Consider the following 15645-nt stretch of genomic DNA (forward strand, 5'->3'; position numbering starts at 1 on the left):
TTTCTGAAGTCTTGGGCATTTCTACAGATTTATTTCCTCCTATTGTGAAAGCATATTATATTACAGGTTTAAAACTACACCTTTAAATCCTGATCAAAATTTAACTGATTTATTGGAAACCTCATTGGAGGTAATTACAGAACGTACAACCTTATTGGCTACTTTCGCCTTCAAGACTGATAGAAATAATATACTGAGGCTATACTTTAGACATATTTCACAGCAATTTTTCAGCTCAAGGATTCAGGTTTATCCTGATTTGAGTAGATCTACACAGAGAAGAAGGAAGGAATTTCTTGGATTGCGGTCACGGATCCTGGCTTTAGGGGGTACTTTTATTTTGAAATTCTCATATAGATGTTTAATTTCTTTGAATTCTGTTCATTATGTATTCTTTGATCCTGTTAAATTGTTACAGTTTATTACTATTAAAGACAGTGGTAATGGTGAGGTGACCCTGAATGCTCCTACAGGTAGCTGAAACCGCTGGGTGGGGTGTGTGCTCCAACCTCTCCTTTTGTAATTGAATAAGACATATTTTTCTCACCTGTTATTTTCCTTATATCTTGGTCTCAAATAGAGGACAAATTGTAAGAATCTTTTTTTCCCGTATGTATATATTTGATATACTTATTTTTCTCTTTTTTCCTTGTATTTATTTAAAGTAAATGTATAATTGAAACTTAATAAACAGAAATTTAAAAAAAAAACTTCCACAGCCCTCAATTCTCTCAATTCTCTTTCATCTTTAATCCCCATTACTATATTTGTACTCTCTGTAATCACTATCCCCTCATTCATTTCCTTGCCACCTCCTCCTGGCCTCTCCCATATGATTCCCCCATCCCCTCCACCCTTCTAGCCAAGCATCTGTTCCCTCTTTCTCCCCATCTCCACTCTTGTAGCCCGACATCTCCCTGCCCCTTCTCTCTTCCAAATGTGGGAGTGAGCAGGAGGGAAGAGAGAAGGGACAGGGGAGCCCTGTCCCTTCTCTCTTCCCTCCTGCTCACTCCCACATTTCTTCATCATTTCTCCCTCTCTTCCCTCACTCCCTTCTGCTCCTGGATCCAACATCTCCCTCTTTCTCTCCTCTCCCTCCCTCTCATCTTCCTCCATGTCCAAAATCTCTCCCTCTCTCCTGTTGTCCACCATCGCTCTCTTTCTCTCCCTTGTGCCCGAAATCTCTCTTCCCCCTCCCCAATGCAGCATTTTTCCCTTCCTCCTGTCCACTGTCCAACATTTCTCCTCTCTCCCCGTGCACCATCTCTTCCTCCCCTCCACCTCTATGTCTAACATTTCTCCCTCTCTCACCCCTGTCACCCTCCATGCAGCATCTCACCCACCTCTCCATCCTTATGTCCAACAGTTCTCCCCTCCTCTTCTCATGTCCAACAATTCTCCCTCTCGCACCCTCCATTCAACAATTCTCTCTCTCACCCCTCTCACTCTCTATGTGGCCTCTCGCCCACCCCTCCACTTCTATAACCATTTATCCCTCTCTCCCTCCATGTATCATTGCTCCCCTCCACCCTTATGTCCAACAATTCTCCTCTCCCCTCCCCTGTCCAACAGTTCTCCCTCTCTCATCTCTCCCACCCTTCATTCAGCATCTCTCCCTCCCCTCTCACCCTTACATCCAATATTTCTCCCTCTCACCCCCATGCAGCCTCTCTCCCTCCCCTCCAACCCTATATCCAACATTTCTCCCTCTCACCCCTCACACCCTCCATGGCCATACAGCATTTCTCCTTCTCTCATCCCTCTCACCCTCCATGCAGCATCGCACCCTCCCCTCCACCCTTATGCCCAACAATTCTCCCCTCCTGTCCCCTGTCCAACAATTCTCCCTCTATGACCACCCACCCCGCAGCATCTCTCATTGCCTACCCCACCTCACAACTTTCTACGATTGGGTTCCTGGCAACGGCAGTGTGGAGGAAAGCAGACTGGGCTCCCATAGTCCTGCATCTACCTCCCTTAAGCGTCGCTCTTGTGTGAACAGGTCGCCGGCAGTGGCAGCGATTCTTACACACTGCCTGCTTCTAAGCCGGAAGCCTCTTTTCTGCAGCGTATCGCCACCTAGTCAGAATAGGAAGTTGTGACAGAATGGCAGAAAGGAGGCTTCCGACTTTGCGACACCAGCAGGCAGCGTGTGGTAATCATTGCCACTGCTGGGGAACCCATTCACACGAGAGCGACACTTAAGGGAGGGAGATGCAGGACTGCAGGAGCCCACCTGATCCCCTCCATGCCAGCTATGTTAAAGGGGCAGCACTGCTGGGTGGGCCCAGGCCCACCCATGTTTATGCCCCTGCTTTAACACTCACTCACTTTGCAACCTACAAAACCTCATTCCTCCTAGTCACTCCCCAAAGGACATCTGGTTTTGGTTCACCTCCTTCAGTAGTGACCTGCCTGTAATAATGTCAGCAAGAAGGAATGGGACCACCACACCTGGAAGACACTACAAAGCATTGATTGAAAATAAGTTGAAGGGTAAGGGGACCAGTAATATTGTCACTTACTGGCTTCCTGTAGCAGTCAGAAAGACTTTGGTGACTTGCTTCTTCCCTCCCAAGTTGGGCTTTAGTGTTAAAGTTGGCCCATGTTGATATCAGTGGTGGGGAGAGACCCATACAAGGTGTTGGCTGGAAACAGGTTGAGGTGGAAGGGGATAAGCAGCAATGTCCTTCACTTGGCTACTCCAATAACACCCTAAGGATGAGCTGCATCTTTATGCAATCAAAACAAAACTTTGTCATGGTATTGTGAAAATAAAATGCTGTTTGATTTTTCAGGCAGGACACTTCTCCAAGGCTCTGGAGCTGGCTTTTGCTACACAGCAGTTTGGTGCCCTACAGCTGATAGCTGAAGATCTGGATGAGAAGTCAGACCCAGCCCTGCTTGCACGCTGCTCTGATTTTTTCATTGAACACAGACAGTTTGAAAGAGCAGTGGAATTGCTGCTAGCAGCCAAAAAGGTAAAAAAAAAAATGATATTCAGATTTTTTTAAAATGGAGTTTAGAGCATATAGGGTCATGATGAGTTAGCGTGAGGTTTTAGATAGGGGCATAAACATGTATGTTGCCAGATTTGTTTTTGAATATTGAAGCAATTTTATAAATTTTCTTGCTGATAGCTTGGTAACGAATGAACACAGAGATGGCTTGGCAGTGAACATAGCAAGGATAATAGCTCCTGCAGCGATTTGCCAGGCATTCCATTCACTGACATCCTGGGCAAATTGTGTCTCAAATGATTGTGAGTCTTAGTTCTAGCCATTTCAGCATTTTCAGTAATTGTCTTGATTTTTAATTTCTGTTCATAGTAACTTTAATTCTTTGATAAGAATAATTGATTGGCTTCAGCAGCACATTCAACTTGGTGCTCAGAGTCTAAAGCTGCACATTGGCCACATTTCAGTGGGCAGGGCAGAAATAAGGAAAGTAAAATTGTCTGGAAGGGCTGGCCTGGTAATTTAGTGGTAGTGCTGTGTGCTGCCAAGTACAAATTCCCTGATTTAGCTCCTGAGTCTGACCTTTATTTATTTACTTATTTATTTAGTCTATCCTCCTGAAAAATGCCCAAGGCAGATTACAAAGAAAATATATATGTGCATTAAAACATAATAAACATAAAATTAAAACAAAACATAAAATCAGAACTCATATATTAATAGCATCAAAAAAATACTAAGCATTTTTAAAAGCTCAGATATGAAAGAAAACTTCCAGAGTTCAGTTCGGTCATTAAACTTGGACAAGCATTCTGACAAGTAGAGGGAATGGTAAATCTATCAGTACCTAAAGGGAAGGAGGCAACAGAATTTGCCAAGGAAGAGAAAAAAAAACTCTTCAAGGAATTGGATCAGCGAGGGAGGAACGAGTGGCAAATGTATAAATACAATGGGAAATATAAAACGTTTCTCCAGGAACCATTCATAGATCAACATCAGACATATAAATGGTTAAGGAGAGTTGAATTGAGCAATTGATAGTTGCAGCCCAGCCACTGATAGTTGCAGCCCAGGACAGCAGACTATGATGATTTACAGCAAGCATTGAAAAAACTGGTGCAACAGACAGACATCTGTAGATTCTGTGAGAAAGAGCTAGAAACAGTTAGTCATCTTGTGGCTGGCTTCTTCCTCATAATGTTCTGGGGTTTTTCAGTGTACTTTGCATTGCTTCCTCTTACTTGGCCAGATTTTGTTTTTTCAGAAATAACAACAGCAACTGCTTCTAAACCATTCTCTGGCTAACCACTTGCATCCACCAACAGCATTTCCCCAGGGTAGGTTCTGGACTGGTCTAGAGGGACTAAAGGAAAGCAAATTAGCAGGTAAAATCTAATTTCTTCTTCCTTCATGTCCCTCCCAACTGGTCCAGACTGTTGGGAAGTACCATAGAAGTGAGCATTAAGAGTGAGTCCCTAGGAGCCCTTCAGATAAGAGTTGTGCCCTGAAAGCTTGCCTGGCCTGAACATCCACTAGATACTGTTTCATAAATGATTACAGAGAAAATCACCTTAGATGTCATTTATCCTTGCTTCCGACCCCCAAGTAAAATAAACAGTCAGTCCAAATGGCAAAACTCCCCCATCCTGTCCATATACTCACATAATGCCCTCTTGGCATCCAACCAATGTAACTGTTGCTGCTCTTCATCATTTTGTCTTCCTCAGTACTGGCAGTGAAATACTGTGGTTCATATGGAAGGCTGACACTGTTGTGGGAAAGAAGGAGGGCACTGGACAAAGGGAGCACCTTCTCTTTAGAAAAAAGCATAATGGGTGGCCTGCACAATAAGGCTTGACATTCTGAAATCCTCCTGGCCAAAGAAATAGCAATCAGAAACACTGTTTTCAGGGTAACATCCTTCAAAGTACCCTTCAACAAGAGCTCAAAAGTTGACCTCACCACAGCTGATAAGTTGAGATTCAACTCACAAGAAGGAAACATAGGACATCTAAGTGGACGAATGAACTTAACTAGTACCTGCATATAATAAAAAATATAAACTGCTTTCACTGTACCACAGAAAGGTGGTTCATCAAATCCCATTATCCTTACCCTCAACTCCTCTGAGAGCCCTAAGTACTTCCTGGTGGGAAGTCAGTCTTACTCTTCACCAGGCCACAATAACATGACAGTTCTGCCATCTGCACCTTTATGGATGCCAAAGTCAGACCCTCTGAAAATCATCCTGAAAAAAAAAAGATGTCTGCCACAGAAGACTTCAAGGGAATAGCCTAGTGATCCTGACACCATCCTTTGAAAATTCTTCACACCCTAACATAGGCCAAGGAGGTAGATCCCTTCCGCAAATTTAACATGGTAGAAATCACCTTTCCTGAATATCCTTTCTCTTGCAAGTGCACCCTCTCAAGAGCCAAACCGTAAGATGGTATGGTGACAAGTATATTATTTCTACTGGTCCCTGCAACAAGAGATCCTTCAACACCAGGAGTCTCAATGAAACCTCTTCCCCCAGAGCTAGACAAACCAGGTCACTGTACTACAGACTCCTCAGCCAATCCAAGGCCACTAACACCATCTTGCCCCTATGATTCTCAATCCTTTGACTCAGCCCAGTAGCAGCCATGGAGGAAACAAGTAAAGTAGACTGCGGCTTGGCCATGGCTGTACCAGACTGTCGATGCCTTCTGACTTTGACGCTCCACTGCAATTGAAAAATCTGGGAGCCTTCACTTTCTTTGTGGACACCATTAAATCCATCACCAGGTGCCCCAAAGTCTATATAATGAGCTTGAAGGCTTTGTGCCCCAGGCTTCATTCTCTGGGATCTTGAACGTTTCTGCACAGAAAATCTACTTGCACATGTTCCATGCTGGCCACATGCATCACCGCCAGATCTGCCAGATGGCAGTCTGCCCAGGACAAGCAGAGAGGCTTCCTCTGCTACCTGACAACTCCTTGTGCTACCCTGGTGGTTCACATAGGCTACCATTGTGGCATTGTCGAACAGCACTCATACTGCTTTGTCTTCCAGCAGGATTTGACATGTCAGCAGCGCAAGCCAAACTACCCTGGTCTCCGGCCTGTTGATTGACCACCGAGCCTCGTCCAGCAGCTGCAGGGCCTGAGCTACCTGACGAAGGCAATAGGTGCCCCATCCCTTGAAACTGGCATCTGTGGTTACTGTTGTCCACTCCGGGGACTCCAAGCTCATGCCTGTCTCCAGAATGGAGTTATGGAGTCACCGCTGCAAGCTGTTCCACTCTCTGCCCTTGAACATCAACCTCAGCTCCAAGTCCTGCATTTGAGGACACCAATGAGTGCCTCCTGAAGGGGGCACATATGAGCCCTGACCCACTGAACTACCTCTGGCATTGCTGCTATGAATCCCAACATCTGTAGGTAATCTGGGCCTGTTGAGCCCTCAAGCTGAGAAGGGATCAAATCTGATCCTGCAACTTCTGTACTTTGGCCTCCAGAAGGAATATGCGTCCCCTGCTGGGTAGAGAAGTGTGCACTAGAATTTCCTCCTTTCGCAGGACCACCACTACCATCACTTAGGAGAAAGTGCAATGAGCTGCTGACAAATCAAAGGGGAGCCCACAAATTGATAATGCTGTGAAAAAAAAGAAATTTCTGATGTCCCTGCTGAATTGGAATATAGAGGTAGGCCTCTGTTAGGTCCAGAGAAATAAGAAATTCTCCTTTTTTCACCACCACAATGATGAACCAAAGAGTCTCCATGTGAAAACTGGGAACTCTGAGAGCTCAATTGACTCTTTTGAGATCTAGAATAGGTTAAAAAGTTCTTTCCTTTTTTGGAACCACTATCTATTTTTTTCTGGTGCCCTGGTTTGCATCTGCACCAGTCTCTGTAGAGTCTCCCTAATGGACTCTGCCTTCCACTGGGAATTACAAGGAGTCTAGAAAGGCATTTGGCAACAGGTATGTGAACTCCAGGGCCCTTTACGGATGATTTTGAGAACCCACTGCTCTGAGGTAATCTGGGTCCATCCCTGATAGAAGGCCCTCAACCTTTCATCAACTGCCATCAGAAGGTGGACCCCAACACATTCATTGAGACTCACGGGACTGACCTGGCGAACCATATTGAAGTCCCTTCCACCTCACTGGCCACCCCAAAAGAAGTGCACCTGTTGAAAAGACCTGCCCTGCAGACTACCACTTACTGGGATGATAGTACCAAGCTTCTCTAAACCTGCCTGTACCTGATGCATTTCTGTTTCCAGACTTCAGCTTGTCCTCTTGCAGCCAGGGAACCTTAGTTTCTCTGAGGCTTTTGAGCAACGTCTTCAAATTTTCTCTAAACAAAAGCATTCCCTTGAAGGTTACTTGCTTAACTTCACTTTAGAAGCCACATCCACCAACTAACTATGCAGTCACCTCCTGGCCACTACCACAAGGGCCACTAAATTTGCCAAGCCCTAAGCAAATCATAAAAAGCATCTGCCAGGAAGGAGATTCCCATTTCAGAGATCTCCTGATCCACCAGCACCAACCTCTTAGTCTGCCTATCAAGAACTTTCTCTGCTCAGTGAAAATACACTCTACCCACCAGACCACTGCAGATTGCTGCCTGCACAGTCAAGACAGAAACATCAAAACCGTGTTTTAGAAGAGTGTCCATCCTATGATCTTGAGGTCCTTTAACACCATACTACTGTAAATGAGAATAGTTGTCTTCTTAGTAACCACAGACATCTGCTGTCCTCGGGAAAACACTTGCTACAGGTGAGTAACTTCACTTTGTCTTGCCTGATAAGAATATAGGAGTAGCCATACTGGGTCAGACCAATCATCTGGCCCAGTATCCTGCTTCCAACAGTGGCCAAGTCAGGTCAGAAGTACCTGGCAGAAACCCAAATCGTGACAACATTCCATGCCACAAATCCCAGAGCAAGCAGTTGCTTCCCCATGTCTGTCTCAGTAGCAGACTGTGGACTTTTCCTCCAGGAACTTGTCCAAACGCTTTTTAAACCCAGATACGCTAACCGCTGTTACCACATCCTCCAGCAAAGAGTTCCAGAGCTTAACTGTTCATTGAGTGAAAAAATATTAAGTATTTGATCAATTTCTTTTCTTTAGTCCAACCAGCCCAGTCTAGAAGCCCTCCCTATTCTAGAAAGGAAAGTAGGTGCCTACTTTCCTTTTTAGCACAAATTACTCCTATATAGTGGTGTAGCAAGGGCGGGGCAGTGGCGGCGGTCTGCCCCGGGTGCACTCTGCTGGAGGGGTGCAGAGAGCAGCCGCGCGCCTGTCGGCTCCGCTGGTTCCCTGCTTCCTCTGCCCCGGAACAGGTTACTTCCTGTTCCCGGGGCAGAGGGAGCCAGCAGCCGTGCGGCTGCTCTTTGCAGCTAAGAATACACCCGGGGAGGGGGGGTGTCTTAGCACCGGGGGAGAGGGTCATCGCACCGGGGGGGGTGTCATGCTGCACCCTGGGGGAACGGACACCGCTGCACCCGGGGGGGGGGGAGGTGCACAGCGGCGATCCGCCCCGGGTGGCAGCCGACCTAGGAGCACCACTGCTTCTATAGATCTAAAAGCTCTGTGCCAAATTTAAAAACACTTTTCCAGAGGGCAGCCCCTTCTATAAAAGCCACTGTCTTGGGCCATCCAATGATTTTCAGGCAGAAAATCAATACTGACTGCCCTGGCACTATCTGTTATAGTACTGGGGCAGAACATGTGCTAACCTAAGAATTATGTAGATAATAGCAATATTCAATCTGTATAACTTAAGACAGCAAAACTAGACTATGCATATTTATCTGTATAGTAGACTGAATATCACAGCTATCTGGATATTGCTGGTGTTTGTCATTCTGTTGAAGATATGCAGCATTGCTGACTATCTGGATAGCAGTACTAGATTTTTTTTTTAATCAGTGTGGCATGTTAAAAAAAAAAATCCTGACACTGGCAGCTGAATTTTTCACAATACTCTGAAAAGTTTCTGCAGATTTCCAGTATGCCTTCAAGAAGAGCTGAGCCCTACAGTTGTTTGAGTCCTGTATGATTGTAATTAGTTTCCATAGGAGGAGGTTGTAGTTGTTTGACCCTCACACAGAATTTAGAGATCAGCGCTCTTATAAAGTAATGGCTTGATTTCTCTGAGGACAAGCAAGCTGCTTGTTCTCACTGATGGGTAACGTCCACGGCACCCCCTCCAATCGGAATCTTCACTAGCAAAGACGTTTGCTAGCCCTCGCGAGCCCATGCGTGCGCATGCGCGGCCGTCTTCCCGCCCGAACCGGCTCGTGTTCGTCAGTCTTCTTTTGTCCGTGCTTGGGACGGTCGTGTTTTGCCGCCATTTCGTGCCCCTCAGAAGACCTCGGACGTCTTTCGTGTTTCTTTCAAAAAAAAAAAAAAAGAGAGAGAACCTTTTTTTCCGTATTTCTAGTTTTTTCCCAGCGTGTTTCCTTTCGCTTTCGGCAGCGGCCTTGTTGGTCGCCCGCACAGGTTTTTCTCACTTTTTTTCTCGGTGCCTCTTGTCATCATCGCGAATTTTGATTTCGCCGGCGCGATTTTTCCGCCCATGACATCGAAGCCTTCCAGCGGCTTCAAGAAGTGCACCCAGTGCACCCGGGTAATCTCGCTCACTGATAGGCACGCCTCGTGTCTTCAGTGTCTGGGGGCTGGGCACCGCCCGCAGGCCTGTAGTCTTTGTGCTCTTTTGCAAAAGAGGACTTGGGTAGCGAGATTAGCCCAGTGGAACGTTCTGTTCTCCGGCGCTTCAATGGCAGCAGCATCTTGAGATTCGTCGGGTGCATCGGCGTCGGCAGCACCGAAGTCTTCGGAGATCGCATCGACGTCGACTGCATCGAGGCGTCTTCCTCCTGCATCGTCGGTACCGAGACTTCGGAAGAGTGCGTCGGCATCAGTGGTACCGGGACCCCCTCTGGTGCTGATGTCGTTGGACGGTGGTGCTTCTTCTGGAGTGCAGGTGAGGGCTGTCTATTCCCTTGCTGGTGGCGGTGAGCCTTCGGGTAGGTCTCCTCCTGCCCTGAGGGCTCCTGCGGTACAGCCCCCCCGGGATCGACCATCTTCGGCCCCGGCCCCGAGGAAGCGACGTCTGGATTCAACGTCCTCCTCATCGGTACTGGGGAGCTCCGGTGATATGCTTCGCTCGAAGAAGTCGAAGAAGCATCGTCACCGGTCACCTTCCCGACTTGGTACCGGGAGCTCTGGGTCGCCAAGGGAGTCGGCACCCAGCAGGCATCGGCACCGGGAGGACCGCTCACCCTCCATCCAGGAGGTGTCGGTGCGCTCTACTCTGGACAGCCCGGTACCACCTCCATGCCCGGAACAGATTCTGACCTCGACTCCTGCACCAGCTTCTCAGTCTTTCTCCACAGCCGCTCTGCACGAGAGTCTCCGGGCCGTTCTTCCTGGCATTCTGGAAGATCTGTTGCGCCCTTCTCCTCCGGTACCGGGGGTGCTTGCACCACCGGTGCCGTCGAGTGAGGCGACAGCTGGCCCTTTGCCCGGGGTGAGGTCCCCGGTATCAGTTTCGGCTGCCTCCCAGGTGGACTCCCCGACTACGTCGGGGGAGGGAGATTCGCCGCTGCCGGCCAGGGAGTCCACCTCTCAACGCTCCCACCGTGGCCGTGGTTCCACGGAGTCGAGACGGACACGGCTTCAGACACAGGTCCGTGAACTTGTGTCTGATACCGATGATGAGGCCTCGTGGGAGGCAGAGGAGGACATCAGATATTTCTCTGACGAGGAGTCTGATGGCCTTCCTTCTGACCCCACTGCCTCCCCTGAAAGACAGCTTTCTCCTCCGGAGAGTCTGTCTTTCTCGGCCTTTGTCCGGGAGATGTCTACGGCCATCCCCTTCCCAGTGGTTGTGGAGGACGAGCCAAGGGCTGAGATGTTTGAGCTCTTGGACTATCCTTCTCCACCTAAGGAAGCGTCCACAGTACCCATGCTTCTTGTCCTGAAAAAGACATTGCTGGCGAACTGGACCAAGCCACTAACTAATCCCCACATTCCCAAAAAGATAAAATCCCAATATTGGATCCATGGGGATCCAGAGCAGATGCGCACTCAGTTGCCTCACGACTCTGGTGTGGTGGATCTGGCCCTGAAGAAGGCTAAGAGTTCTAGGGAGCATGCTTCGGCGCCCCCGGGCAAAGACCCCAGAACCTTAGACTCCTTTGGGAGGAAGGCCTACCATTCTTCCATGCTCGTGGCCAAGATTCAATCTTACCAGCTCTACACGAGCATCCATATGCGGAACAATGTGCGTAAGCTGGCGGACTTGGTGGACCAGCTCCATTCTGAGCAAGCCAAGCCATTTCAGGAGGTGGTCAGGCAGCTGAAGGCATGTAGAAAATTCCTGGCCAGAGGGGTATTTGATACCTTTGATGTTGCATCCAGGGCCGCTGCTCAAGGTGTGGTGATGCGCAGATTCTCATGGCTGCATGCCTCCGACCTGGAAAATCGGATTCAGCAGCAGATTGCGGACTCCCCTTGCCGTGCGGATAACATTTTTGGGGAAAAAGTCGAACAGGTGGTAGAACAGCTCCACCAGCGGGATAACACTTTCGACAAATTCTCCCGCCGGCAGCCTTCAGCATCTACCTCATCAGGTAGACGTTTTTATGGGGGAAGGAGGACTGTTCCCTACTCTTCTGGTAAGCGTAAGTATAATCCTCCCTCTCGACAGCCTGCGGCCCAGGCTAAGCCCCAGCGTGCTCGCTCTCGTCAGCAGTGTGCGCCTCAGCAAGGCCCCTCAGCTCCCCAGCAAAAGCAGGGGGCAAGCTTTTGACTGGCTCCAGCACAGCATAGCCGATATCAAAGTGTCCGTGCCGGACGATCTACCGGTCGGGGGGAGGTTGAAAGTTTTTCGCCAAAGGTGGCCTCTTATAACCTCCAACCAGTGGGTTCTCCAAATAGTCCGGCAAGGATACGCCCTCAATTTGGCCTCCATGCCTCCAAATTGCCCACCGGGAGCTCAGTCTTTCAGCTTCCAGCACAAGCAGGTACTTGCAGAGGAACTCTCCGCCCTTCTCAGCGCCAATGTGGTCAAGCCCGTGCCACCGGGGCAAGAAGGGCTGGGATTCTATTCCAGGTACTTCCTTGTGGAAAAGAAAACAGGGGGGATGCGTCCCATCCTAGACCTAAGGGCCCTGAACAAATATCTGGTCAAGGAAAAGTTCAGGATGCTTTCCCTGGGCACCCTTCTTTCCATGATTCAGGAACAAGATTGGCTAGGCTCTCTGGACTTAAAGGATGCTTACATGCATATTCCGATACTGCCAGCTCAACGACAGTATCTCCGATTCCGTCTGGGAACACGTCACTTCCAGTACTGTGTGCTACCCTTTGGGCTCGCCTCTGCGCCCAGGGTGTTCACGAAGTGCCTGGCTGTGGTAGCAGCAGCGCTTCGCAGACTTGGAGTGCACGTGTTCCCTTATCTCGACGATTGGCTGGTGAAGAACACATCCGAGGCAGGAGCTCTACAGTCCATGCAGATGACTATTCGCCTCCTGGAGCTACTGGGGTTTGTGATAAATTATCCAAAGTCCCACCTTCTCCCAGTACAGAGACTCGAATTCATAGGAGCTCTGCTGGATTCTCGGACATCTCGTGCCTATCTTCCGGAGACAAGAGCCAACAATCTGTTGTCCCTCGTATCCCGGGTGCGAGCGTCACAGCAGATCACAGCTCGGCAGATGTTGAGATTGCTGGGCCACATGGCCTCCACAGTTCATGTGACTCCCATGGCTCGTCTACGCATGCGATCTGCTCAATGGACCCTAGCTTCCCAGTGGGTTCAGGCTGCTGGAGGATCTAGAGGACGTAATCCACCTGTCCACTAATTTTCTCAAATCCCTGCACTGGTGGACGATTTGGTCCAATTTGACTCTGGGACGCCCTTTCCAAATTCCTCAGCCACAAAAAGTGCTGACTACGGATGCGTCTCTCCTGGGGTGGGGAGCTCATGTCGATGGGCTTCACACCCAGGGAAGCTGGTCCCTCCAGGAACAAGGTCTACAGATCAATCTCCTGGAGTTATGAGCGGTCTGGAACGCTCTGAAGGCTTTCAGAGATCGGCTGTCCCACCAAATTATCCAAATTCAGACAGACAACCAGGTTGCCCTGTACTACATCAACAAGCAGGGGGGCACCGGATCTCGCCCCCTGTGTCAGGAGGCCGTCAGCATGTGGCTGTGGGCTCACCGTTACGGCATGTTTCTCCAAGCCACATATCTGGCAGGCGTAAACAACAGTCTGGCCGACAGGTTGAGCAGGATTATGCAACCTCACGAGTGGTCGCTCAATTCCAGAATAGTGCGCCGGATCTTCCAAGTGTGGGGCACCCCCTTGGTAGATCTCTTCGCATCTCGAGTCAACCACAAGGTCCCTCAGTTCTGTTCCAGACTTCAGGCCCACGGTCGACTGGCATCTGATGCCTTCCTCCTGCATTGGGGGGAAGGCCTGCTGTATGCTTATCCTCCCTTACCTCTGGTGGGGAAGACTTTGCTGAAACTCAAGCAAGACCGAGGCACCATGATTCTGATTGCTCCTTTTTGGCCGCGTCAGATCTGGTTCCCTCTTCTTCTGGAGTTGTCCTCCGAAGAACCGTGGAGATTGGAGTGTTTTCTGACCCTCATCACCCAGAACGAAGGGGCGCTTCTGCATCCCAACCTCCGGTCTCTGGCTCTCATGGCCTGGATGTTGAGAGCGTAGACTTTGCCTCTTTGGGTCTTTCGGAGGGTGTCTCCCGTGTCTTGCTTGCTTCCAGGAAAGATTCCACTAAGAGGAGTTACTTCTTTTTATGGAGGAGGTTTGCCGTCTGGTGTGACAGCAAGGCCTTAGATCCTCGCTCTTGTCCTACACAAACCCTGCTTGAATACCTTCTGCACTTGTCTGAGTCTGGTCTCAAGACCAACTCTGTAAGGGTTCACCTTAGTGCAATCAGTGCATACCATTACCGTGTGGAAGGTAAGCCGATCTCGGGACAGCCTTTAGTTGTTCGCTTTATTAGAGGTTTGCTTTTGTCAAAGCCCCCCATCAAACCTCCTACAGTGTCATGGGATCTCAATGTCGTTCTCACCCAGCTGATGAAATCTCCTTTTGAGCCACTGAATTCATGCCATCTGAAGTACTTGACCTGGAAGGTCATTTTCTTGGTGGCAGTAACTTCAGCTCGTAGAGTCAGTGAGCTTCAAGCCCTAGTAGCTCATGCTCCTTATACCAAATTTCATCATAATAGAGTAGTCCTCCGCACTCACCCTAAGTTCTTGCCAAAGGTGGTGTCGGAGTTCCATCTGAACCAGTCAATTGTCTTGCCAAAATTCTTTCCCCGTCCTCATTCCTGCCCTGCTGAACATCAGCTGCACACATTGGACTGCAAAAGAGCATTGGCCTTCTATCTGGAGCGGACACAGCCCAACAGACAGTCCGCCCAAATGTTTGTTTCTTTCGATCCCAATAGGAGGGGAGTGGCTGTGGGGAAACGCACCATTTCCAATTGGCTAGCAGATTGCATTTCCTTCACTTACGCCCAGGCTGGGCTGGCTCTTGAGGGTCATGTCTCGGCTCACAATGTTAGAGCCATGGCAGCGTCAGTGGCCCACTTGAAGTCAGCCACTATTGAAGAGATCTGCAAAGCTGCGACGTGGTCTTCTGTCCACACATTCACATCTCATTACTGCCTGCAACAGGATACCCGACGCAACAGTCGGTTCATGCAGTCGGTGCTTCAGAATCTGTTTGGGGTTTAGAATCCAACTCCACCCCCCTAGGCCCATTTTTTATTCTGTTCCAGGCTACACTCTTAGTTAGTTGGATAAGTTGTTAGGTCAATCTCAGTTATGTCCTCGCCGTTGCGAGGCCCAATTGACCATGTTTGTTGTTTTGAGTGAGCCTGGGGGCTAGGGATACCCCATCAGTGAGAACAAGCAGCCTGCTTGTCCTCGGAGAAAGTGAATGCTACATACCTGTAGAAGGTATTCTCCGAGGACAGCAGGCTGATTGTTCTCACAAACCCGCCCGCCTCCCCTTTTGGAGTTGTGTCTTCCCTTGTCTTTGTCTTGCTACATACTGGACTGACGAACACGAGCCGGTTCGGGCGGGAAGACAGCCGCGCATGCGCGGTGCGCATGGGCGCGCGAGGGCTAGCAAACGTCTTTGCTAGTGAAGATTCCGATTGGAGGGGGTGCCGTGGACGTCACCCATCAGTGAGAACAATCAGCCTGCTGTCCTCGGACAATACCTTCTACAGGTATGTAGCATTCGCTTTGTTTGTCATTGTGCTATTTCATTTTGTGGCTTATAGTACTATGAAGCCTTACAGCTGTGCCTAGAACAGAACCTCATAATCACTGAAGAGATGGCAGAGAAGATGACCGTCTCCAAGGATTCAAAGGAACTTCCTGATGATGCACGTCGGGAGCTGCTGGAACGCATAGCTGACTGTTGTATGCGGCAAGGCAACTACCACCTTGCAACCAAAAAATACACCCAAGCAGGGAATAAGCTGAAGGTTAGTGGGCTCCAAGGGGAATTTGCACTGTATCGTACAGAATTTTTGCTGCATACCTCTACTGCAAATCTATTAGTAACTATAGAGCTGTCCTGCTGTTGCAGAGGGAAGTCTCCAGACTTCTAAGCACCAAAATATTATCAGTCACAT

At 49.0% G+C, this 15645-nt stretch overlaps 1 protein-coding gene across 1 annotated transcript in view; it reads left to right on the plus strand.

Annotated features, from left to right (window-relative positions):
* Window positions 1-15645, plus strand: part of IFT140 (intraflagellar transport 140) — a 681938-nt gene that overhangs the window by 629155 nt on the left and 37138 nt on the right. The window contains exons 25-26 of the mRNA XM_030212528.1: window positions 2799-2981; window positions 15289-15495. Of these exons, the coding sequence (XP_030068388.1) occupies window positions 2799-2981; window positions 15289-15495 (390 nt within the window). The remainder of the gene's footprint in view (window positions 1-2798; window positions 2982-15288; window positions 15496-15645) is intronic.

The sequence above is a fragment of the Microcaecilia unicolor genome, chromosome 8 (assembly GCF_901765095.1).
Source record: "Microcaecilia unicolor chromosome 8, aMicUni1.1, whole genome shotgun sequence".
NCBI lineage: Eukaryota > Metazoa > Chordata > Amphibia > Gymnophiona > Siphonopidae > Microcaecilia > Microcaecilia unicolor.